The sequence below is a fragment of the Protopterus annectens genome, chromosome 6.part1, assembly GCF_019279795.1.
Source record: "Protopterus annectens isolate FY-2018-M chromosome 6.part1, PAN1.0, whole genome shotgun sequence".
NCBI classification, from domain to species: domain Eukaryota; kingdom Metazoa; phylum Chordata; order Ceratodontiformes; family Protopteridae; genus Protopterus; species Protopterus annectens.
The window spans coordinates 479658281-479684203 of record NC_056738.1 but is presented as its reverse complement, the minus strand read 5'-3'; the positions used below and the strand labels follow the sequence as shown (position 1 = coordinate 479684203).

Below are 25923 nucleotides of genomic sequence, written 5' to 3'. Positions count from 1 at the left end.
ACACACACACACACACACACACACACACACACACACACACACACACACACACACGCACACACACACACACACACACGTGCGCACACACACACATACGCGCAGACACACACACACACACACACACACATATATATATATATATATATATATATATATATATAAATGGATCCATATTACTTTATTGAAAGAACACAAGACCAAAATTGAAAACATTGAGATGAGAAGATCGTAAGTTCAAAACAACGAAAGTTGACATTGCCAAAACTAGGAACTATGAAACACCAACCGTGCATGTCAGATACTAGTCAGAGGTTCAGTAGTATGGTGAGGATTGGGAAATGTACCCATTTCCCAACTGTAGTACGACCTCAGAGTTGGTATATATAATTTGCAGGGGGTGTGGGGGGCACAGCCCACCACATAGAGGTTCCAGGGGGGGCATACCCCCTGCAAAAATGGTGTTGAGAAATATATATTTGTTAAATTACATATTTAAATGTAGTAGCTGATTTTTTCTGTGTCCACGATCTGTATTCAGAAGTTGCACCTTTTGTCTGATATGCACAGTTGTGTTTCTTGTTTAGTTTCAGCAATGTAACGTTTCACTGCTTTGAAAGTATGATTATGTAAATTTCAGTTATCTGTTAATTCGATCCACTGAAGTAGATCCACACACACACACATACACACACACATATATATATATATATATATATATATATATATATATATATATATATATACACATAGATCCCTATCATATGATAGAATGCTCATTTGACTGAAACTCATTTGACTGAGACCATAAGACTGAAATTTCCAAAAATTTCAAAAGACTGAAAAGTCACTTGACTAAAGCCCATAAGACTGAAACCCATAATACTCAATTTCAACATACTAAATTTTAAACTGGACCATATAAAACCAGACTAGATGGGGTGCTACGCCCCCACACCCCCCAATGTGGGGGGCTCTGTCCCCCACACACACACAACTATACATACTAACTCTAGGATCGTACTACAGTGGGGAAAAGGCATAGTAGTAGAAGCATGCAGACTACTGTAGGGTACATGAAAGGTATATGCCCTTTTCCCCACTGTAGTGCAATCCTGGAGTTAGTATATATATAGTTAGGGGGGTGTGGGGGGCACAGCCCCCCACCTAGTCTGGTTTTATATGGTCCAGTTTACAATTTAGTATGTTGAAATTCAGTATTATGGTTTCAGTCTTATGGGTTTCAGTCAAGTGACTTTTCAGTCTTTTGAAATTTCAGTCTTATGGTTTCAGTCAAATGCGTTTCAGTCAGATGAGGTTTCTATCATATGATAGGGATCCATACATATACATATACATATACATATACATATAAATATACATATACATGCAAACACATTTCAAGCAGCATATTTTGGTTTTGCCAGAGAAGCAGAATTTTTTTTGTGCCAGCATTGCATGTCAAATTTTGTATAAACTATTTTAGGGTATTAGACATTTCCTCAGATTTCATGCATAGTGTCGCTTGTCAGGTCAGGATAAAACAGACAAGGGGTTGTGGGTTCAGTTCAAGCAGCTTTATTACACACGAACACATCAGGAATGAGGCTTTATAACTTAAACTTAAATAAACTCATAAACAGACTGACTACCACACTCATACATGTTAGCACTCTGGCTGTTCTCTCAAAATGCCACCACTGCCTGCATGTGCTCTCTATTTATATGCATGTGCTTACATCTGGAAATTATTCTTAAAGGTACATACACACACTCTGTGCTACATCCTCCCTCTTTGAGAAATAGATCATATACTAAATGACAGTATTCAATGGCATGCAATTACACAGAAATGATCTTCTGACATGCAATTATACAGAACTAATTTTTGACATGCAATCATACAAATTTACACACATAAAACAATCATCTCCAGGTTGCTGTGTATTTTACTCTAGGTCTGGAAATACTACCTGATAATTTAACATAAAATTTAGAATTGGATCTAGCCATGGGGACTTTCTTCAAGGAATGTTCAACTCTGGGGACAACTGGGACGTCATCAGGAATGGGAATGGATATTGAGACATGTTCTTTGGTATGAACATTGTCAAGGCTGCTCTGAGATTTAGCGTCTGTATCACAGGTACAGTGCTGTGATATCATTTCTGACAAAGCAAGAAGATGCCTGCAGTTTCTCCTGCATCCTATACCCTCAGATTCACTAAGTAGGATCTCGACTCGGCACATATACCTTTCACTTGACTGATTCAATCAAAGCATTTTCCTGTTTTCATCCTCACTGTCTCTCCTTTCAATGGATAAAGAAATCTGCTCGTTTTTTCATAGCTGGATGTCTGAAAGGAATGATTCTTAAAAAGTTGGGCTTTGATTGCTTTGCTGTTTTTAGCATTAGGCACCAACAAACTAAAACTGATAAACAAGGTTGTTCTGGTTTGCCTAGATAGAAGTTTCTGAACGGGCGAACCAAGTAGGTTGTCATGGGGTTTATTTCTGAGATTAAGCAAATTCAAGAAGATATCGGTATTGTCATGCTTTGACTTTCCTAGTAATTGCTTTGCACTCTGCACTGCATGTTCAGCAAGGCCGTTTGACTGTGGGTATTCTGGACTATTAGTAACATTAATAAAGTCCCACTCTTTTGCAAATTTCCAAAACAATTGACTGGTATACTGGGTACCTTTGTCAGAAATAACTTTGTGTGGACTACCATGGACTGAGAAATGATGTTTCATCTTAGTAATAACAGCATTGGATGTTAGGTTAGGTAGCAAATTGATCTCAAACCAGTTCGAATAAGAGTCTACCAACACAAAGTAATGCTGATTGTTCATCTCAAATATGTCAGTGGCTACTGTTGACCAAGGTAGTTCAGGAATCTGGCTTAGGTGAAGTGGCTCTTTTTGCAAATGTGGGTTAGTACTGTTGCATACTGAACAAGAGGAAATCACTCTATCAATGTCCTTTGATAGATAAGGCCAAAATACTAGTCCCCTCACTCTTCTTTTGGTAGAATTGGAACATGGCTAACCACGATGCAAAATCTGAATACATTCATGTTGTAAGGAAGTAGGAAAAAATAACCTTTGGACCTTTGAAAATGTTAACATCTTCCATCAGCATCTCATCTCTGTATGGAAATAAGGTTGTACTTCTGGTGGTATACAAGATTGCATTGATGCCATCCAACACTGATGAAGTGGTTGAGTTTCTGAAACATTGGATCAGTCTTTGTATGATCTCTTAGCTCATCAAATTTTGTGGTAGAAAAATTACGCACTACCATGACATCAAAGTCAAAACTTTCTGCATCAAGCTGTTCTGTGGTATTTCTGGGTGATCTGGATAAGGTATCAGCCAAATAAAGAAGTTTGCTTTTTGTACAGACCATTTTGAAATTGTACTTTTGTAATCCAAGTACCATTCTTTGTAGTCTTGCTGGAGCAGTATGCATAGGCTTCTTTAAAATACTGACTAGAGGTTGATGATAAGTTTCTATTTGGATAGCTTGGTCATAAATTAAACCATGGAACTTTGAGCATGCAAACACAATTGCCAAAAGTTCCTTCTCAATTTGAGCATACTACATCTCAGTTTGGCTAAGAGTTCTAGATGCATAAACAACAGGTCTGCCCTCCTAAAGAATAACTACAGCAAGACCGAACTTTGAAGCATCACAGGAAAGAAGTACTGGTTTGTGGACATCATAGAATCTCAAACTAGGCAGGTTGGCAATTTGCTATTTGAGATTATCAAATGCTCCCTGGTGTCGTTCTAACCATGACCAGGCAACAGTTTTGCGTGTCATCTCTCTTAAAGGTGCCGATAACTCATATGTCAGGAATAAATTTGTCCAAATAATTAACCATACCAAGAAATCGATGTAAGGCTTAAACATTGTCTGGGGCTGGCATTGCAAGAATGGCGGCTTGTCTAGAAGGGTCTGGTCGTAAGCTAGTACTGGTAAATAAATGACCTACATAAGTAACTTCTGGTAATCTGAATTTAAATTTCAGAGGACTGAGCTTTAAGTTCACTTCACGTGCTCTGTCCAGAACTTTCCTGAGGTTTCTGTCATGCTCTGCTTCACTGTTACCTCCAACCAGTAAATCATCAACTATTATAGCACATGGATAGCCCAAAATCATTTGCTCCATTGCATGCTGAAAGACTCCGCTGACAGAATTTATTCCAAAAGGCATCCTGTGGAATCTGTATCTACCAAATGGGGTACTGAATGTTGCCAGTAGGGAAGATTTGTGATCAAGCATTACTTGCCAAAATGAACTCTTTGCATCTAAGACAGAAAAAAACAGTGGCATTTGGCATGTGGGCGGCAACCTCCTCGACTGTATGCATAGGATGATGAGGTCTCTTTAATGCCTTGTTCAAGTTTCTTGGGTCAATGCATATTCTGATTTCATCTGAACTTTTCTTGTGAGCAGCTACCATGAAAGACACCCACTCAGTTGGTTCTGTGACTGGACAAATCACACCTTGCTGCACCATTTTGTCTAACTGGACTTTGACTTTGTCCTGCATAGCTATTGGAATTCTCCTTGCTGGTCTGATCACTAGACTGACCTCTGGGTCTACTTTCATGGAGTACACAGCTGGATGTTTGGCTAGATTATCATTGAAAACATCAGCATACTCTAAGAAAATAACATCAGTGATGTTGGAACTGGGACATGCGCTTACGTAATGTACTTCTTTGGTAAAAGAAAGCAGCTCCATTCTCAAACTTTCTCTGAGACCCAAAAATGACTACATAGGACTTTAGACATAAAATTACAAGCTGTAACTATTCCCAGCCAAATAGCATGAAAACACTATTGACTTCGGTTTGAATCTGTTCACCGCCATAAGCAACAAGCTTTGCACAATTGGCCAAATTAAGTTGCTCACCAGCTCTCACTCTAGCAAATGTTTCTGCTGACATCACTTTGAACCAGTGTCTATTTTGAACTCCATGGCTTACCATTGATCAGGACAGTACAAAATACTTTATTCTTTGCAAATAAATCTACTGCATTAACCTTTTCATGACCACTGACACACCATCTACATAGAAAGTAGGATTGCAGCTTTCTATATCATTAGTTTGCTTTTTTGAGTGACCTTTCTTAATAACTGAATGAGGTTGACTTGATTTACAAAATGTTTGAAAGAGGTTCCGTTTTTTTACACTTGTGGCATTGCTGACCAATTGCTAAGCACCTCTCTCTTTTAGACCCATGCCTTGCAACACAATTACAACAGTTAACAATAAGACTTTACTTGGGTTTTGCTGACTCACCCTTATACTACACTGAGCATGACCGTTTTGCTGAGCTAGTCTTGGAACTTGCTAGAAAGTTACAGGATCTCACAGGAAAACCTGCATGGGTTGCAGCTGCCATGAGCTTAGGCCTGCTTCTGCTTGCCATGTGCTTCAGGCTGTCTATGCTTGTTCTAGAGGCTGCTGAAACTAAGCTGTTATCAGTTGTAAGTATACTTTGTGTGCCTTTCTGTGAGCTCATGGATTTGACAAATCTGTATGGCTTTGCTCAATTTTAAATCACTATCACAATGCAAAATCTTTCTCACTGCAGCATTATTAACATCACACACAAGCCTGTCCTTTATTAACTCATCTTTCAAATCACCAGACTGCATGTTTTAGCCTTATAAGTCAGTGATATAAGCTGCAAAAGTTTCACCTGGCGTTTGGTCTCTTGTATAGAATAGGTGCCTCTCTAATATAACATTTGTCTGGGGGTTGCACATTTCTCTAAATTTACATTTCAAGCACTCAGGGTATTCCCTTGATTCAGCCAGTGCAACAATATGGTGGTTTTCTCCCTCTCTTGCATATACTGCTGGTGCATACACAAATGAATGCTCTCTTTCAATGGCCTCTGACCTAGCTAAGTTAAGCAAAATGAATGCCCTTGTGCATGCATCTTTGTTACAAAAAGCTGCTTGGTATGAAAATACCGTATTCCTGCTCAAATACTCTCCAATTCTCTGCAATATTATGATCAAACACAAGTGGACTGGGTCTGCAAAATGTCTCTGCCATATCAACACATAGTAGTGAAGGTGCTTGAAATTATGCACAAACACGCACACATAAATACATGCCAGAATTTTATGCCAGAACTTGTAATTATGCCCAGTATCATAACAGATTGAAACAACTGCACTTTGCCAAATAAGTCTCCATAGCATAATAATACTTTAAAATCACTGTAGTTTGCGAAACCACTCATTATCAGTGTAAGAAATACTTTGAAATGACTGTACTTTGTGGACAAACTGTACACAGCAGAAGAAGCTCAGGGTAATAAACACTTCAAAATGAATCCACTTTGCAAATAAACTGTACACAGCACAGTGACCTTTAAAAATGGCTGTACTTTGAGAAATAAAACTGTACAGTGTAAGAAACACTTTGAAATGGTGGCACTCTGTGAATAAATGGACACAGCACAAAAAGCTTTTTGAAGTGGCTGTACCTTGACTGTACTTTGCAATATAACTGTACTTTGCACACAACAAACTCTTTGAAATAATTGCACCATAATAAAGTACACACTCTGAAAACACTTTGCACACTTTGAGATACTTCAACCAAGTCTAGTTATGCTTTGAATGGCTTCAGCCAATGCAAAATAGTAGTTTATACCCCAAACACAGTCTTCTACTAAAAAACATGCAGTTGCCTTGCCCTTTAATCTTACTTTGCCCTTTTATTCTACTTGTTATGCCTATTTAACCTCTTATCATGCTCATTATACTTTGCTTGTGCTTGTTTTACTTTAAACATACTCGTTATGCAAACCAAAGGTAATTCTGAGTCATGTGAATATTTCTGCTTATCAAATATTGTAGTTTCGAACATTTCATTTAATTAGTAATGCATTTTGTGCCTTACGAATATCCGTTTCATTTTCTTTGCAAAATAAATCCCTCATGCAAGTTTTTGTTACCTTTACTTTGTTTCTGGCCCTTTTTGATCATTTGAGCATTGTTATCACCCAACCTGCTCAATACACCTTCATCTTCATCTCTGCACCTCATTTCTTGAAGAAGTTGCACTCTCAATCCTGCATACATACCATGTTGCTTGTCTGGTCAGGATAAAACAGACAAGTGGTTGTGGATTCAGTTCAAGCAGCTTTATTACACATAAACACATCAGGAATGAGGCTTAGTAACAAACTTAAATACAATTATAAACAGACTGACTACCACACTCATATGTGTTAACACTCTGGCTGTTCTCTCAAAAATGGCACTGTTGCCTGCACATGCTCACTATTTATATGCGTGTGCTTACATCTGGAAATTATTCTTTAAGTTACATACACACGCTCTGCTCTACACATAGTATATCAGTAATGTTGTAAGCTAGAGAGCTATTATAATGCTAATGTACAGAGGCGTAATACTGATTATTGTTTTTCTTGAGGAAAAAATGTTAATTTTCCTAGAATTACACTATACACTGTAAGTGAGTCCAACAGATGTGTCGTGCAAAATAAGTCAGAATAGTACATTGTAGCTGTATGAAACACAGATGAGACTTCATAACCAAAGACTTTATATTAAAGATTCACAAATATGTTTTGCTCTGTACAAATGCATACAATTATAATTCTGTTAAAATTTGTTGTCACCCTTAAGTGTTTATTTATGTCTGTGTACTTAAATATGAACATATCACACTGGGTTTTAGTGGACAGACTACTTTGTCTGTAGAAAAATATGCTTATTTGAGAATTTCCAATCTTTACAGTTGTATGTCTAAATACTGCACCCGTGGGATAATATTAGAGTAATGTGTTACATTAGAGCATGTGCCTGATAACCTGATTCCTTCCCAATAACATTCACTATCGTTTAGCAGTATTATCAGTACACATAACAGTTATACCCGCAAAGAGTGGGAGGTTGGCATAATGGTTTAAGTGTTTACCTTACAGACAAAAGCTGCAGGGTTTGATTTCCAGATCTGATATTTAGCTAGGCTTAAAATGGCCCATAAGGGCAGTTAGCCTAGTATTAACCTGGAGGCTGTAAGAAGCTTAGACTTCCACTGCAGCTTGCCTCCATACTCCCTTCTTCTATCCAGGTACCTAATTCTTAAAGAAAATGGACAGAAATAAATAAACAATATGAAATAAACAAAAGTGCTTGGCATTTCAAATGGATATTTTAATGCACAGCGAGAGCTTAATAAAAAAGCTTTACTAATCATAGCAGTGAATCCATCCACACAAAAAAGAAAACCACCATTTTACATTCATTAAAGGGCAACAAAGTATTATGTAACCCTTTCAAATGTTCTTCATCAGGAAAGCAAAACATTAGCTTAAAGTAAAGGTGAAATCAAAAGGATATTGCTTAAAGACACAGAAATAATATTATGGCCTTACATTATGACATTTGTTGACAAGCATGATTTTAAGGTAAAAGGCCCTCAATTAAGTGCTCCTTATGGAATGTAAAGCAGTAGCATTTAATTGGTTTAAATGATAAATGAAATGTGGTTCCTTTCTTTTTAGGAAAGTTTTCTTTCACTGGAGATTATATTTTTAGCCAGAAGGAGGTAGCACTTGTACATTTTATCTCTTGCAGGCACTGCTTTCAGATTGTCATTTTCACTAACCTTATTAAGCTGAATGTAGAAAGGTGTTATGCTGTGTAACAATTTCTTCAGATTTACATTCTGGACTATTTATATGTGATCAGTATTGGTTTTATTTATACAAAAATAAACCAAATTATTGAGTCAATGTTTTGCACCAAATAGTGTTATTGTTGTTTTATTTTTATAGGTTCATAGGTAAATAGTGGACTGTCAGTCAACAGACTATTACAAGCCCAGCCAATTACCAGAGAACTGGCACTAAAAATGCAGGAGAACAGTGAGCCTGAAATATCGCTCTTGTCCTTTCAATGTCTTTTTTACAAAGGGACAAGACCCCCCCCCATCCTCCCAAGCATATATATATATATTAACTCCGAGATCACCATACCTCAGAGAAAAGGGTATATTCTGGGAGATTAACTTTTTTTGGCTATTTAGTCTCCACATGTTTTGGGACTCTATCTAGTGGGTCCTGACATTTCAAATGGTTACCCTAAGCAACAATGAAATTGCCACAGACACATGCATTCTTTGCACACGTAATTTTTCCCAGGCTTCTGTTATCTCCCTCCTGTCCTTGCACAACTTGGCCAGGTTTGCCTTTTCTTTTCTTTTTTTTTTTTATATACATAAAAATCCATTATTTCTCCTTCTTGACCACTTCTGTCCATTATATTTAGTTTGCATCTTCGCAGCCTGTATATTTTCTGCTGTCACTGTGTTTGCAGTCTAGTACTATAACTTGTCCAGCTCCACACCCCCATTTTACTTTGTATATGTCTTGTTTGTAATTTAATTACTGCCTTCACAGTCATCTTTACCAATTATGACCCTCTGTTCTTTGTGCCTTTTTATTCAAATGCCATCCATATCCCGTGAATCTGCCATCTGGGTAAGAACATAAATTTTGGCTAAGTAGTTAAACGTTAACCTAGAAGCTATTTTAAGGACTGAGCATTAATGTTCAGTCTGGGGCGGTAGAGAGATGAATCAGCAGGCCTTGTTGGAGATAGCTTGTAATAAGGCAGGGTCCTTTCTTGAAAGTGATGAAATAATTGGGTGACTATACTGTAACTGCATCATGACTTTTTTTTTTTTTTTGTTACAAAATAAGATGACCATAGTCCAATTTGACATAAATAAAGAATAATTATGTCATGTATTTAAAAAAGTAATATGTCTGTAATCACTTATCCAATACATGACACTATCTTTATAAATCTGTTGTGTTTTTAAGTAGTAAATGAAAGAATATCACAAAGATGTAGGTTTGTCTTTTGGAGTCAGTTATTCACAGAATAAGGTGACTACAAACTTTGCACAGATAATGAGGAATTCTGTTATGCATTAGTAAAAAGGAATATGTCTGTAATTGCTCAAACAAGTGAAATGTTTTATAAGGCAAGTAAGTAAATATCTTAAAAATGGCCAGCTGTCATGATTTAGAAAATAGATAAAACATAATAGTAGCAAATACAAGTTGCTTACAAATATAAGACAAACATAGTCCAAGTTGAGATAAACAAAGAATAATTCTTTCATGCATTTGAAGAGGCATTATGTTTACAGCTGTTAAGTATGCAGGATGTTTCTAGACATAGTGACTTAAGCTGGTTAAGCGGTAAATGAGCAGGTATCACAAAGTCGTATAGGCATCATGTCAGGTACACGTTCTATGTTATGGTACTCTAAGCATGCTTATGCTGAAGCATTAACACCTGCTCTCCATGTTATCTATTTTCTCCTGTTGACAGTTCATTTTGTTATGCAGCTCTTTCAGTCTGAACTCTAGTTCACTAACTTCTGCTCTTAGCACCCAAGGTCACTCTTCAGCTCTTGTATCTGTCCTTTTAAAGCTTCCATTTCTATTTTTTCTCTGATTGTGCCTTTTAATATTGAACCGGTCAGCTTATCAAAAAGCATGCATTAATGTTTGTGCTACAGGGCTGCTCTGAACACCTCCTTTGGATTTATATTTGATTCTAGCTCATCTACCTTATTTTTATCACCCTTTTCTTATTTCAGAATGCTATTTTAAACTTAAAAGCTGTTCTGATCATCCAGAGCTCCCAGCTTATGCAGCCATTTTGGATGGCCACACTAGCTACTCCTCCATCCTGCATTTTGACACATCCAACGTACAGACCAAGAAATATAAAATGCAGTCTATGGGAAGCATAAAAGTACTTGTGTAAGGACAGTAAATGTCCACAATCTAATTTATAACACACCTACATGTATGGCTAATCTTCTCGAGAATCTGTATATGCAGTTGATTCTTTCATCCATGTAACTGAGGCTGAACTTGTCTCTCTTTCGATGCTATAGTCTCTTACAATTATGAACAATACCTTTGTCTTGTTTAAAATTAAGTAAAATGGCTGATGAAGCCCCACCAGTCCAAGTAAGCTATCTCAACATGTTTTTTTAACTGATCTGCAATCATATATAGATTAAGAAATCACCCCAACTAGCAACATATTTCTTCCTGGAATGGGCCATTACCTCAGCGATAGCTTTCCTTCTGGCAAAAAAAGGATAAGAGAGTAGTGCATAAACAATGTACACAGCTAAGAAAGCCTGATGGATAGTATAAACTAAATTAAAGAGCCCCACATAATTTATAAAGGAAGGTATTTGCACTATTGTGTGTACCTGGAAGGCTCAAGGGATGGAGAAGGTATGTAAATGAAGTGTAGAACTGATGGAACACTGCGTGCATGGGAGCCTGATATTTATGGGAATATAACAGTAGACATACAGAACATGAAGACTTAAGCAACTCACCAATATGCCCATAAAGGTGATGTGCTCTTGGGTATAATGCAGCTAAACAACAGCATCAGCTTACAGGAGTTAAAAAAGACCCAAAATTAGAATTTAACATATTATGTCACCCATTCACTTCATTAGAATGTATTCATTGAAATATAAAGATCCATAGACATGTGTGGAACCTAATCTCAGTTGCATACAGATCGTGCAAACTACTATTTACTTATGGTGTGTGTGGATGGTCTGCAATTTTAAATGCCAAACAAAAAAGGAGCAGCAGCCCATACACAACAGTTTGTAGCAACTGACTTGCAACAAAGACACAGACCTGAGGTGTTAGTATACTGCAGTACTGGGGTGTGGAGTACATCTCTGATGTGATGTACAGTGTACTGCAGTACTGGGGTATGAAGTACATATCTGATGTGATGTACAATACCGCAGTACTGGGGTATGGAGTACATCTCTGATGTGATGTACATTATACTGCAGTACTGGGGTATGAAGTGCATCTCTGATGTGAAGTACAGTACACTGCAGTACTGGGGTATGGAGTACATCTCTGATGTGATGTACAGTATACTGCAGTACTGGGGTATGAAGTACATCTCTGATGTGATGTACAGTATACTGCAGTACTGGGGTATGGAGAACATCTCTAATGTTATGTACAGTACACTGCAGTACCGGGGTATACTGCAGTACTGGGGTATGAAGTACATCACTAATGTGATGTACAGTACACTGCAGTACTGGGGGTTGAAGTACATCTCTGATGTAATGTACAGTACACTGCAGTACTGGGGTAAGGAGGTAATCTCTGATGTGATGTACAGTACACTGCAGTACAGCAGTATGGAGTAAATATCTGATGCAATGTACAGTATATTGCAGTACTGGGGTATGGAGTATAACGTTGATGCAATGTACAGTATACTGCAGTACTGGGGTATGGAGTACATCTCTGATGTGATGTACAGTATACTGCAGTACTGGGATATGAAGTACATCTTATGCGATGTTCAGTATGCTGCAGTACGGGTGTATGAAGTACATCTCTGATGCAATGTACAGTATACTGCAGTACTGGGGTATGGAGTACATCTCTGATGTGATGTACAGTACACTGCAGTACTGGGGTATACTGCAGTACTGGGGTATGAAGTACATCTCAGATGTGATGTACAGTGCACTGCAGTACTGGGGTATGAAGTACATCTCTGATGTGATGTACAGTACACTGCAGTACTGGGGTATGGAGTACATCTCTGATGCTATGTACAGTATACTGCAGTATTGGGGTATGGAGTATAACTTTGATGCGATGTACAGTATACTGCAGTACTGGGGTATGGAGTACATCTCTGATGTGATGTACAGTACACTGCAGTACTGGGGTATACTGCAGTACTGGGGTATGAAGTACATCTCTGATGTGATGTACAGTACATTGCAGTACTGGGGTATGGAGTACATCTCTGATGTGATGTACAGTACACTGCAGTACTGCGGTATGGAGTACATCTCTGATGCAATGTACAGTATATTGCAGTACTGGGGTATGGTGTATAACTTTGATGTGGTGTACAGTATACTTCAGTACTGGGGTATGGAGTACATCTCTGATGCGATGTACAGTATACTGCAGTACTGGGATATGAAGTACATCTTATGCGATGTACAGTATGCTGCAGTATGGGTGTATGAAGTATATGTCTGATGCGATGCACAGTATAATGCAGTACTGGGATATGAAGTACATCTCTGATGTGATGTACACTACACTGCAGTACTGGGGTATGAAGTACATCTCTGATGTGATGTACAGTACACTGCAGTACTGGGGTATGGAGTACATCTCTGATGCAATGTACAGTATACTGCAGTACTGGGGTATGAAGTATAACTTTGATGCAATGTACAGTATAATGCAGTACTGGGGTATGGAGTACATCTCTGATGCGATGTGCAGTATACTGCAGTACTGGGATATGAAGTACATTTTATGCAATGTACAGTATGCTGCAGTACGGGTGTATGAAATACATCTCTGATGCGATGTACAGTATACTGCAGCACTGGGGTATGGAGTACATCTCTGATGCAATGTACAGTATACTGCCGTACTGGGATATGAAGTACATCTTATGCGATGTACAGTATGTATGAAATACATCTCTGACGCGATGTACAGTGTACTGCAGTACTGGGGTATGGAGTACATTTCTGATGTGATGTACAGTATACTGCAGTACTAGGATATGAAGTACATTTTATGCAATGTACAGTATGCTGCAGTACGGGTGTATGAAACACATCTCTGATGCGACGTACAGTATACTGCAGCACTGGGGTATGGAGTACATCTCTGATGTGATGTACAGTATACTGCAGTGCTGGGGTATGAAGTACATGTTCATGCATAGCCATTGCCACCTAGAGGCCAATAGGAATATAAAGGCGAAGGGCAGATTTCCCTGACTGTATGGATTGGAGACATGAATGAGGTAATAAGTTACAGCATGGTCCCATGGTATGTTGTTGAGGAATACATGGGTACTGACAGCATACTGTCATGACTGCCTGTATCTATACTATCCTGAATGTTTAAACATATGTGCTGTTACTTTGAGATCTGTGGATAACTGCTGTCGGTACCCATGTACCCAGGTACATACCAAATGGGGCATTGTATTCTTTAATGGGTCTAATGAGGGATGAATACAGTGGGGCAATGACCTCCTTTTTTCTGGGTGAAAAGCCCTTAGTGATGAGGTGTGCCACATAGAAGGATTTCCTGACTGTTGTGGCGATGTGGTTATTGAATGTGAGACCACTGTCTACCTGTGTCCCTAAGTCTCTTATCACATTTTCGGTGTTTAGTGTACTGCCACCTATGTGGTAATTCATGGATACATGTTTTTCCCAAAGGGATTAACTATATATTTCTTGGCATTGAGCCTGAGCCCATGGCTCTGGCACCAAGCATCTGTTTCTGTAAGGCCCTTTTGTAGAGTATCCACATCATTTGTGGATTCAATAATGGCTCCCAGTTTGCAGTCATCTGTGAACTTTGTTAGCCAGAGTCCCTTAGTGTTGGCCTGTACTTCAGAGAAGTAGATGCCAAACAAGAGAGGTCCCAGGACAGAACCCTGAGGCACTCCACTTGTCACATGTCAGCTTAGTAAGTTTATCTATGATTCCAGAGTGGGGGATGGTGTCAAAAGCCTTGGCGAGGTCCAGATAGGCTGTGTGAACTGCCTTACCCTCATCCACAGCTCTGGAGACTGATTCAAAGAAGTCAATCAAGTTCAGGAGACAAGATTGGCCCTTCACGAACCCAAACTGGGTGGGGTCCACTGTTTGAAGGTTGCCAATGTCTTTGTTTTTAAGTTCCATGATGATATGTTCCATGCCCTTGCAGATCAGGCTCGTCAAACTGATGGGGCGGAAGTTCCCGGGATCCAAGTTGGATCCTCCCTTGTGGAGTGGGATAACCGTATCTGTGCACCACTCAGTGGGCATGAAGCCTGAGGTGAGGGTATGATTAAACATGACACTTAGGTGAGGTATCAGTTCATTTTGTAGTTCATGTAGTACTTGGTCATTTGGTTTATTACTTCGACTACTGCAGTACTTGGTCTTTTGAATTTGTTATTGTTTGTGCGTTTTCTTAGGTTCATGTAGTACACAGCCCAGGATGTTATCTGGTCCCATGGATGTTGTATTCTTAGCTTTGGAGAGTGAGTTTTTTACCTGTGTGGCCATTATTACAGGAATTTGGCAATCTTTCGATATTGAGATGGGCCATTTAGGGGGTGAGAGGAGGGTGAAGTTTGCACTGAATCGATCTGCCAGGATATTGGCAATATACTTGGGCTCAGTATATTTAATGCCATTCTGTTGTAGCTCAGAGCAGATCTGAGAGCATTGCCATTTATATTCTTGACATAGTTATAGAATGCCTTGTGGTTGTCTTTCGAATCTTTGGCAATTTTATTTTCGTAACTAGCTTTGGAGGATTTTATGAGGAATCTCAGCTTCTTACTGAGGCTGGTAAGTGAGTTTTTTGCATCCTGGGATTTTCCTCATTTCTGCAACAGTTTCTTCCTTTTGCTGTAAAGTTTGTTTATGGCAGTGGACCACCAGATTGGCTTCCTTTTTTTGGAGGAGAGCATCTTGGTTCTATTTGGGATGGCATGATTCATGCATGAGTGGATGTGATCATACAGTGCCTTAGTGTAGGACTCAGCAGTCATACTTTCAGTTCCCATCTGCATGGGTGTCATGAAGTTTGTAACTTCTGACTTGAGAAGCATGAAGTTGGCTTTGGAGAAGTTTTTTATGGAGGTTTACTTTCTAGGGGGTGGGGGTGGGATGTGGATGTTAAGGGTGATTAGCTTATAATCTGTCATGACCAACAAGGGGGTGACCATAGGTGTGGAGCATTGATTTCCCATGTTGGTAATGACTAGGTCTAGGATATTGGAGCCCCTGGTGAGACTATGGATTAGTTGATCCAGGGCATTGGAATTTATAAATTCCAAGAACCGTTGGGCAAAGGTGTTGGTACACAATAGTTTTCCCAGTTAATGGCAGGGTAGTTGAAATCACCAAGTATTAGGGTGTTTGGTTGTACATTAATATTTTCCAGTATGTTTAGAAAGGTATAGTGAGAATCTTGGGGCATGGTGGGGGATTTGTAGCAAGCTACAATTTGGACTGCAGTCTTACCTAGTGTTAGTTCCACCTGGAGAATTTCAGATGCATCATGTTGGGCAACTAACCTAGTGGTGTGAATATCCTTGGTGTATATGGACACTCCTCCACCTTTAGTGTTTTGATCCTAATTTGGTGATCGTAAAGTGTAGTAAGAGTTGTAGCCTGGTATTGCAGGTTATGCTCTCTGGAGCCTTGAACCAGGTTTCAGTTACTGCACAGATATTGATGTTCTCCATTTTTAGGAGTGCCTCAAGAGAGTGCACTTTGAGGTTTAGATTTCTAGCATTGAGTAGCATTACCTTCAGATTGTGCATGCTTGCATCTGTTACGGTGGTGGTTTTGTCCTTTGAACTTTGCCTAAAAAAGGCACTATAGGGGTGGCAAGAGCCTTAGCCAGTAACCTGAATCCCAGGGGCGACACATGCAGACTATCTCTGGCAAAGCATCGTGGTCTGTTGATTATGTTGTCCCAGGCAGACTGATACTGGATCCCCTTTGAATGACACCAGAAGCTTAGCCAATTGTTGAGGTCAATCATTTTGTCCTTATATTATGGTATCATTCTGGGCAAAGGCAGGATGCTACTCAGGGCTAGGGTCATACCTGCCTGGGCCACATGATCTGAGAGCTCTTCCATGTCTCTTTTCATGTAGTCCAGGGAGGTAAGTCTCAAGTCATTCACTCCAACATGGACAATGACAGAGTCATATCTGTATTTGTTGTGGAGTGACCTGAGTGCATGAGTTATGTGGCGGATCCTGGCACCCGACAGGCAGCTGACTGTAATTTTCTCCTTGTTTAGCATGGTGAGTGGGACATCAGTGTGCCTGACTGCAGAGTCAGGCATACTAAATGTTGCTGGCTCTGTTCTTTCCTGTGTAGATCACTTAGAGATCCTCAAAAGACTTGTGAGACCAAATGAAGTCAGCCCTTTCATGGAGCAGTATTTAGTGACCACATCTGTAGTCCTGATACTGATATAAAAGATGAAGTTGAAACATGATTAAGGCCTGCCTAATGAAAGTAGTAACTAATATTGCTAAGGACAAATCTGTCAGCTCTAAACAGTTTAGTTCAATTTCACAGGGTATGATGGAGCTTTATTCAGGAATCATGTCAAGATCATGTCTCCAAAGAAAGGAGCTTACTTATTCATTCATTCATTCATTCATTCATTCATTCATTCATTCATTCACTCATTCATTCATTCATTTATTCACTGTTTGTTAACCTTGTAAGTGGACTGGTCCAAAGACCCTGTTCACCCATGACCAGGACTGCGTGAGCAAGACAATACAGTAACAGCAGATAACACAACAATGAAATATGAATGTCACCATGAAATTTACATAACATTAACAGCAGACATTGCATCAGAAGTAAAATCATGGTATAAAAATTGCAAAACCATGAATACAATTAAAGCAAGCAGACAAGCACAACAATAACTTTTTAAAGTTATACCAATATGATAGTGTACATATACAGTAACCCTTAAAAAGGGGACCTGGTTGCTAATGTGATGTGAGTCATTGTTTTACAAAGGAGGTAAAGCTTACAATTGTAGAAAGTAGTTCCCAAGATAGCAATGATTAGAATTATAGCAATGTGTACATTATCCTTTGTGAAATAAGCAGAAAGACTACGTTCATTTATCCTTAGGTCCTCAGGACATGAAACAAGAGCCATGGCAGACACATTTTATAGGTTCATAGATTTCTACTAGGCTATTGATCCAGTGGACTATTTGTTGCCTAGCCACAAGATCCCAAACTGTAAGTGCTCAAAACTTGCATAATTAATACCACATTTTGACCCCTTTCAATAAGGGCTAGAAGGGCAAGACATTATCCAGCTGTATTGTGATGTCTTAGTAGGTAAAAGATGGTAAAGCTACACCACAGAAGCTTTTAGAGATAGTATCTCCATAGTGCTGAATCTATTATGTCCACTATTAGACAGATGTACCTAACAATGCAGGGAAAGTATTTGACTGCCCCCCTACCCCAGCTTAGTCCCTAACCGATGCATAGTAAAGATGCATTTCCAGCTCCCTGAGCAGGATAATAAAGAACTTCCTTGTTGTTTGACTTGGAGTAAGAGTTTCACGTTTTATTAAAATTCAGTAAATACAGGTAATGCAACTTGAAGGCCACTTTTCATATGTACAGGAATAGCAGAATCATAAGCATAGTGGAGACCACTGACAGATGGCATAGAAACACTAGTCTTTTGATACAAATGTCCAGTAATTAATATTGTTCCCACTGGAAGTAAAATAAAACAAAATAGATGGACGTTTTTGGTAATTATTATGATAACTAATGAAAAGTTACAGAATGTGGTTATGAACTGATATACCCTTACTTGGCCCCAGTTCAGATGAAGAATGGGTCCACCTCTGAAATATTGTATAATACACTGGCCATCATCTGGCCAAACCTTGGGACAAAAATCTTGCCAGTATCTCCCAAAGGACTTCAAGATGAAATCACTGATGTTTGTCACTTAAGTGAACATCTAGTAAAGCTCTTAATGTTACTTTCCAAAGAATCTCTGAGCCAGCTCACAAAATTTCTTATTAAAAGCACAGCAAACAACCAATGACAACACAATGACCATTCAGCAAATGTAATTTTATAGTTTAATGCATCTTCCCAAGTCATTTGTACTTTAAAGACAGAATCTGTAAAAAAATATTTTGAAGACAAAATACAGTTCATACTAATTTCTGTTTTAGAAGTAATATGTTTCTAAAAGGTGGGAGAGTGCTTCATATCTAAAATAGTTTTAGTGGTGTTGCTTGTATAATTTTATTTTCACAAAGCACTGCCCATGGCTAGCTTTTAGTATATAACTTTTCTCATCACACTGTGTCAGGATACATAATGCAAACTTTTAAACTTATCACTTCCAAGGTGAGTAATGTATAAACTTTAGGACACTGTTTTTCTTTTTTCCTGACAGTATTCACCAAAGGTCAAGTGTCAACGAGGCAGTATCGGATGCTGGCCAAACACGGGGGTTACATCTGGATGCAGACTGATGCCACAGTGATCTACAGTGGCTGCAATACTCAGCCACATTGTGTCATCTGCATGAACTATATCCTCAGGTAAGAGTCACTTTTCTCAGTAATTCCTAAAAGAACCCTTCAGTCACTGTTTTTCAAAAAGCCTACCACTATTCTCATAGATGTCAGCTTTAACACAAATCTTGAGTTCAGTTTAAAATGTTTTCAACTATATTTCCACATTAAAGGAACATCTGAATGAATAGACTATGCATTCTAGATTTTTTTAGAAATCTATTTTTGCGTGATCTTTACGAGGTTATGATCATCACATGCTCTCATTTGTGGCATGCAAGGATAAAGTAGGGGTTAAAAGAAAACAATCCAGGTTGTGCTAACTAATTATCAAAAGATAGAAATGTACTTGGAAGAATAAAGTCAGTGGAAATCTTCAGAGATCTAAATGCTGAAATTCTGTGGAATATTTTAAAGCAAAGTATGAAATAATTTAAAACAAAAAAACAAGTAATCTCCGTGGTATCTCCGGAGTCTCAAAACAACCCACTAAACAGGTGTAGTGGGTCCAAAAACAAAACAGTGTAAGAAACAAAAAAAACATAATATGTCTGATGAAGTGTTCATGGTAGGAATGTGAAAGTGCTCACATCTTGGATTTTACTGAAATTAAAGTGTTTTGTGCCTGCACCGTGGTGTCACCTCCTGAGTTTGCATCATTTGTACTTCTACATAACCCTCAGTGTGTATGTATTTGTCATTTTCAATAAATATTTAATTTGTTTGTACTTTAATTTTTACCCCTGTACATTTTTAACTATGTCGCTATGTATTCTTTGATATGATAATTTTTGTTTTTATTATTGTCTCTGGAGCTTTTCTCCCTGGGCCTCTGTTGAAAATGGTCTGTCACCCAGGAGGACAATCCTGGTAAACAAATGTTAAATAAAATAAATATATATACATGCATACAAAGACGCACACACACACACACACACACACACACACACACACACACACACACACACACACACGCACACACACACACACACATTTTTATACACAAGTCAGGGGTTTGAGAACACATGTAGACAGTAACCTGGCCTTTGAACAGCATGCATCCAAAGTGGTAAGGAAATCCTTGAATGTTGCTCAATTGGGGCATGGCATCTAGGTTCAGGGAGATAATTGTGACACTGTATTTAGCCCTCATCAGACCCATCCTTTAGTATAATGCCCCCTTTGGTATGTATCTGAAAAGACACATACAGCAACTGAAACCTTTACAAAAGTTCCTTACAAAAAGAATACAGGACATAAACACAAAGTCCTATGCAGATCTCCTCAAACCTGTATCTCTTTACTGGTCTCCTGCAGACTACTGATAGATGTATGTATGACATACAAATTATCCTTGGACCCCATTCTGATGAACCTTTTGCACATCTACAAAGCAAACAGCCTCAGAACTACTAGATCTAAATACCTAAGTTTTGCTTACAACATAAATAGGGCATGCTGGAAAGATAGATATGTATCTCAGAGAGCTCCCATTCTCTGGAATATCCTCCTCATCCATTTGAAGCATAGTGCTACCCTAACACTAGTTAAGTGCAACTTGGACCATTTAATGAGAAATTGAAAATTCACCCCTGGTCTGGCACCTATATCTGTTGGAAAGAGGCAGTCAGTAAATCATGTCATAACCAACGAGCACCCCTATATAAATACTTAAAACATATAACATTTGGGGCACATTTGGGTTGCATGTCTAGGCTTATAAAGACCCTAGTGGTCATTAGCCTAACATATAAATCTTTATTTTTATATATATATATATATATATATATATATATATATATATATATATATATATATGGGTCTATTTCACTTAATCAAACACCCAAATGTTCGACTTTCATATGGCCGAGACCATATGATCGAACATTTGAATGTTCGAAAATGTGAAAATAAATAAATAAATAGTGCTAGCAGGGGGCAAGCAACCCTACACACTCCACACTCCCCGCCATTTAAATATACCAACTCCAAGATCGCACTACGTTTTGGTAAAAGTTCAATCATATGGTCTTGGCCATATGAAAGTTGAGTTTTTAAAAGTTCAACCTTCTGAAGGGGGACTATATATATATATATATATATATATATATATATATATATATATATATATACATACACAGAAATATACAAACACACACACACACACACACACACACATACACACACACGTGTGTGTGTATGCCTCTCTCTCTCTCTCTCTCGCTCTCTCTCTCTATATATATATATATATATATGTATATATATAATATGGAATTATATGGAATTACCTAAAATTTGTGTTTTTCAGTGGTCCAATGGAGACAGATTTGATACTGTCCATTGAACAAGCAGCTCATCTTCCTGTGTCATCCCCATCAAAGAACACCAAAGACACACTTCTGGTGGAAGAAAATCATTTGCCTTGTGAAAAGCTGCAAAAGAAATCAGTGGATCAAACAAAAATGGTATCGACTCCCAGAGACACCATCACATCCCAAAGTTTCAGTCAAGGAGGTAAGTCAGAATCACAAATAAATACAGATGAACTAAACTGTTTTTCTCTGCAGTATTCTCTTACAGAAGGACTGTAGAGAGATGATGTCACTGAGTTGCCATGTCATGTACTGAGGAAGAGCCTCTGCTAAAAATATTGCATATTAACATCTCCTGAACTTATAACATCAGATATATTATACATGCTCTCTTTGAGATGGTGTAAGGTATTTTATGTTTTTAATGTACCAACAAATATTTGTGCAATAGAGGAAAATGTGAGAGAAAACTTAGTGAAATAATATTGTTAGTATACTTTGAATTAGCTGTTAAGAAGTTAGATTGTGGTAACTGAGCTCATGACGAATGACGTAAACAAGCATGCCCTGGAAGATTTAGTGAAATATAATTATTTAAGTACTTAAAAACTTGGTAGTGCATATTTCAAGGTTAATCAATTAATTGCATGCAGTACTGTTTCAGTTATTGAAGGGAAATTATTAGGTAGTAGTGATCAGGTTAATAGTTGTACCTTTCTCACAACTATTCCTAATTTTCTGGAAGGTTGGATAGAAGACAGGTGCTATGTCTGTTCTTAAAAAAAGACTCTCCTGGTATATTTGTTAATGTCACTAAAAATGTGACCTGAAGAAGGAAAGAAACTCGTAAAGGAACAGTTAAACAAACAAACAATGAACATCACCTGGAAACTTAAAAATTGTATGAAAAGAAAGGAAGGGGCTAGAACTAAAATGGATGAAAAGAGGAGTAAGAAATGAATTGATTCTTTTAACACAATATCAACAGAAGAAGGAAGATGCAGAGCAATTTCTAGCAAATGAAGCACCCCCTACTTTGTATCCAGAGGTTATTATAAACAATAAGTTATAGCGGAAAACAAAAAGAATAGACAGGGCAGTGGAGATGCCATTTATCTCAAAAAGAGTTGACAGGTGAGATTAGGATTATATGTACTGGAGGAAATAGAGGGAAGGGTTAATATAGTATTAGGACCCTCAAAGGTGATTTTATCTAATATGGAGTTAGATAATGACCAGTTTGTCACTCTGGTGTTACAAGTGATATAGTATAGGAATACAAGGAGTTAAAAGTGTATGCAGGAAGAAACAAGTTTGCAATACTACCTTAGGGAATGTCTTTTCATTTGAAGATGTCACTTTTAAGTTCAATGACGGTATTCCCCAGGAGGGAATGTATACTTTCTGTAAATAATAAGCAAGAGAGAACAGAAGATTACATGGGACCTATGGAAGTAAACAATAGTGTTTATAATTCAAACACTAGTCAAGATGAGATTCTAGTATTATGAGATTCTTTGCTGAAGTCTGGTAGGAGATGTATTACTGGTTTACAGTCCCTTCATTGGCTGTAAAACTTAATGAGTTTGCCTCAGCTATAAGGAGATTAGTTAATGGTAGGATACATGGATTATATGGCATACATTGTGGTGCAAATGATTAAAGATATATACAATCGAATCACATGAAGAAGTCAATTTTGGAAATAATAGAGCTAGTGGAGACAACTTAAGAGTTAGTTTAAGTTAAAATTTTGCATCACCTGATTATAATGGCTATGCCTACACAAAGGCATACGTGTAGAGTACTTGGTTGAGAATCCTATCCTTATAATCTTATTATCTTGACTTATTGGGAAAGTATGAGTGGTAATTCTAACCTTTTCTCCCCTGATTACATTCATTTAAGTCATTGTGAGGATGAATATATTTTCAGGACAATTAGAGAATAGATATTACTTTTTAGAATAAATTATTCATCAGATCACAATTCAAGAAGACAAAAAGACCTGATCATGCTTTGAATGCATAATTCAGTAATGCATACAGTCTAGGAAATAAGGTAGATGAACCTAAAAGTAAATCAGAATTTGACAATTTTTCAGTTACGTGTAAAAAAATGAAGAAAAACAGTCACAACACTTTGCTGGAAACTGAAAACTGTTTTAATGACAAACAGAGTAGCAAATCGACCAACAACTAAACGCTTTCACCTTGGATTCTACTCTTACGAGATCATGTTGTACAAACACGTCCATTCAAAGGTAGATAAAAGACAGATGATTAATCCCAACTTGTAGTGAAAACACTAAGGCCACTTCCGAATCCAAATTTATCAGTTACGTGCATTATCGACTCAAGGGATACCTGTATGCAGACTTTCCTGGTTATAATAAACACGAGTATTTAAGAGAAAGTGAGCAGGGAGGTGGAGTCATGATTCTGTTAGATGAAACCCTGAGAGCTAATCTGATATCAACTAATAAGATGTTAGAAATTTTAGTAATAGATGTGAATCCACTTGTCAGCCACTTATGCTTTATTATTTGTTATAGAGAAGCCTCATGTATTCATATCAAGAATTTCTTGAATATTTATATTACCCAAGAATTAGTTTGTTAGGTGACTTAAATTATCTTCATGTTGATTGAGAGAAATTGGTTCTCACATTCTTCTTTTGTACAAGAATTTCTAGATTTATTAAGGCAGAATGGTTTTATCCAATTTGTCAGTGAAGCCACTGGAAGACACAATATTTTAGACATTATATTATCTGATTTTGATGAAATAATAGATAATCCCCGGGATTCATGAAGCTCGGCGCAAGGCCGGCGTAAGGCTTGCGCCGGCGGTGCATTGCATAGCCGGCGCAGTAGCGCCATATGCATATTAATGAGAGTGCACCGTAACCACAGGCATGTGCGTAGTGTACGTGAGCGAGCCCAAGTAGGATGCGTCAGTAGGCGTGTTTAAGCAGGCAGGCGAAGAGCAACCTAACGTGCTGTCTGCCATAGTCCGCCCAGAATAGAAATGGCTGCAGCCATGGCCCGTGCAGAATGAAATGTCCGCAGAGTATGCAACAAAGTACCCGTCCCAACTAAACAGAGAAGCAAATAAAACCCACGCGGCCGAAATGTACCTGTCCAAGGAACAAAGGATACGCGTAATACCGTGTCCGTACAGCAATGTACTGTGAGTGTGCATAGTCAGAGAAGGTGTATAGCAGCATGTCAGCACGCCGCACCGACACAGGAGTAGCGACTAAGGTCACCAACCGTCCCACTTTGCGAGGGGCAGTCCTGTATTGGCATCGTGTTCGAAATAAAGCATTAAAACGGGAAGTGTGCGAAGAGTGTAGGTCATAATGATTTCCGTATTTAATGTAATTGTAGCCTGAATCGGTTATCTCCGTAACTGAAATACCTAAATGTCCCAAGAAACAGAATAAGCTACCAAACTGCCACAACAATAAGCTCATACTTAGGCAAATAAGTGAAGTTCTATGCTATATAGTGACCGTGTATGCGTGTCGGGCTGTGAAGTCAGATGTGACTCCCTGCACATACAGGTGGTCAATGTAGAAGTCCCACAGAACCACGATAGCAATGTGTGTGTTGAATGAAAGGCGACCGACAAACCCTGTCCCTGATCCCTGGTAGTCACCCCTGTGCTGTGTGGACAGCCACCTATCGTTGTACAGGGGTGACCTACTACCCTCGACAGGTATGACTTTGCATTATGTACCAGTCAGCTGTGGGACATGTCCCTGACAGCAGATATGCATATCCGGGAGGCCCCTGCGAAGGATATCTGTGTCAGATGTCCGTCCCAGTATGGCATCTGTTCTGCAAGCATCTACAAACAATGTTACCCATAACACCGCCGTGTGTGCCTGTACCGTGGAAATGTAGATGTATGACAGGGGTGCACCCACGGAATGGCACCATGGGACACCACCTGTGACAGGCAGTTGGTCTGACATGCAACTATGACCATGTGGGTTGTGTCACATAGACAGTTTACAACACATTCTGTGATGTACATGTTCACATCCCAGCCAATGGTTTCATTAACGCGTTACCTGAGGGGTAATGTTATGAAGCCCTTTGCCAGGACGAGGTAGGCTGTATGGACTGCAACACCCCCAGCAATGGGCTGGGTGACCGTCCCGAAAATGTCAACCATGTCTTAAAGGCATGAACCACCCCTGAACAAGAGAAACCGTGTGGGATGCGAAGTATGTATGTCCCCTATGCAGTCATGTACGAACCGCAGTATGATCCCACCCCATGTCTATGCAGATAGGTCTCCTCAGGGTACTGGGACAGTAATAACCAGCCTCTATGCCAGATAGGTCGATACACTGGCCCG

The 25923-nt window shown here is 38.6% G+C and overlaps 1 protein-coding gene across 1 annotated transcript in view; it reads left to right on the top strand.

Moving 5' to 3' along the window:
• Window positions 1-25923, top strand: part of LOC122805642 (hypoxia-inducible factor 1-alpha-like) — a 515864-nt gene that overhangs the window by 370175 nt on the left and 119766 nt on the right. The window contains exons 8-9 of the mRNA XM_044075934.1: window positions 19121-19268; window positions 21550-21755. Coding sequence (XP_043931869.1) covers window positions 19121-19268; window positions 21550-21755 — 354 coding nt within the window. The remainder of the gene's footprint in view (window positions 1-19120; window positions 19269-21549; window positions 21756-25923) is intronic.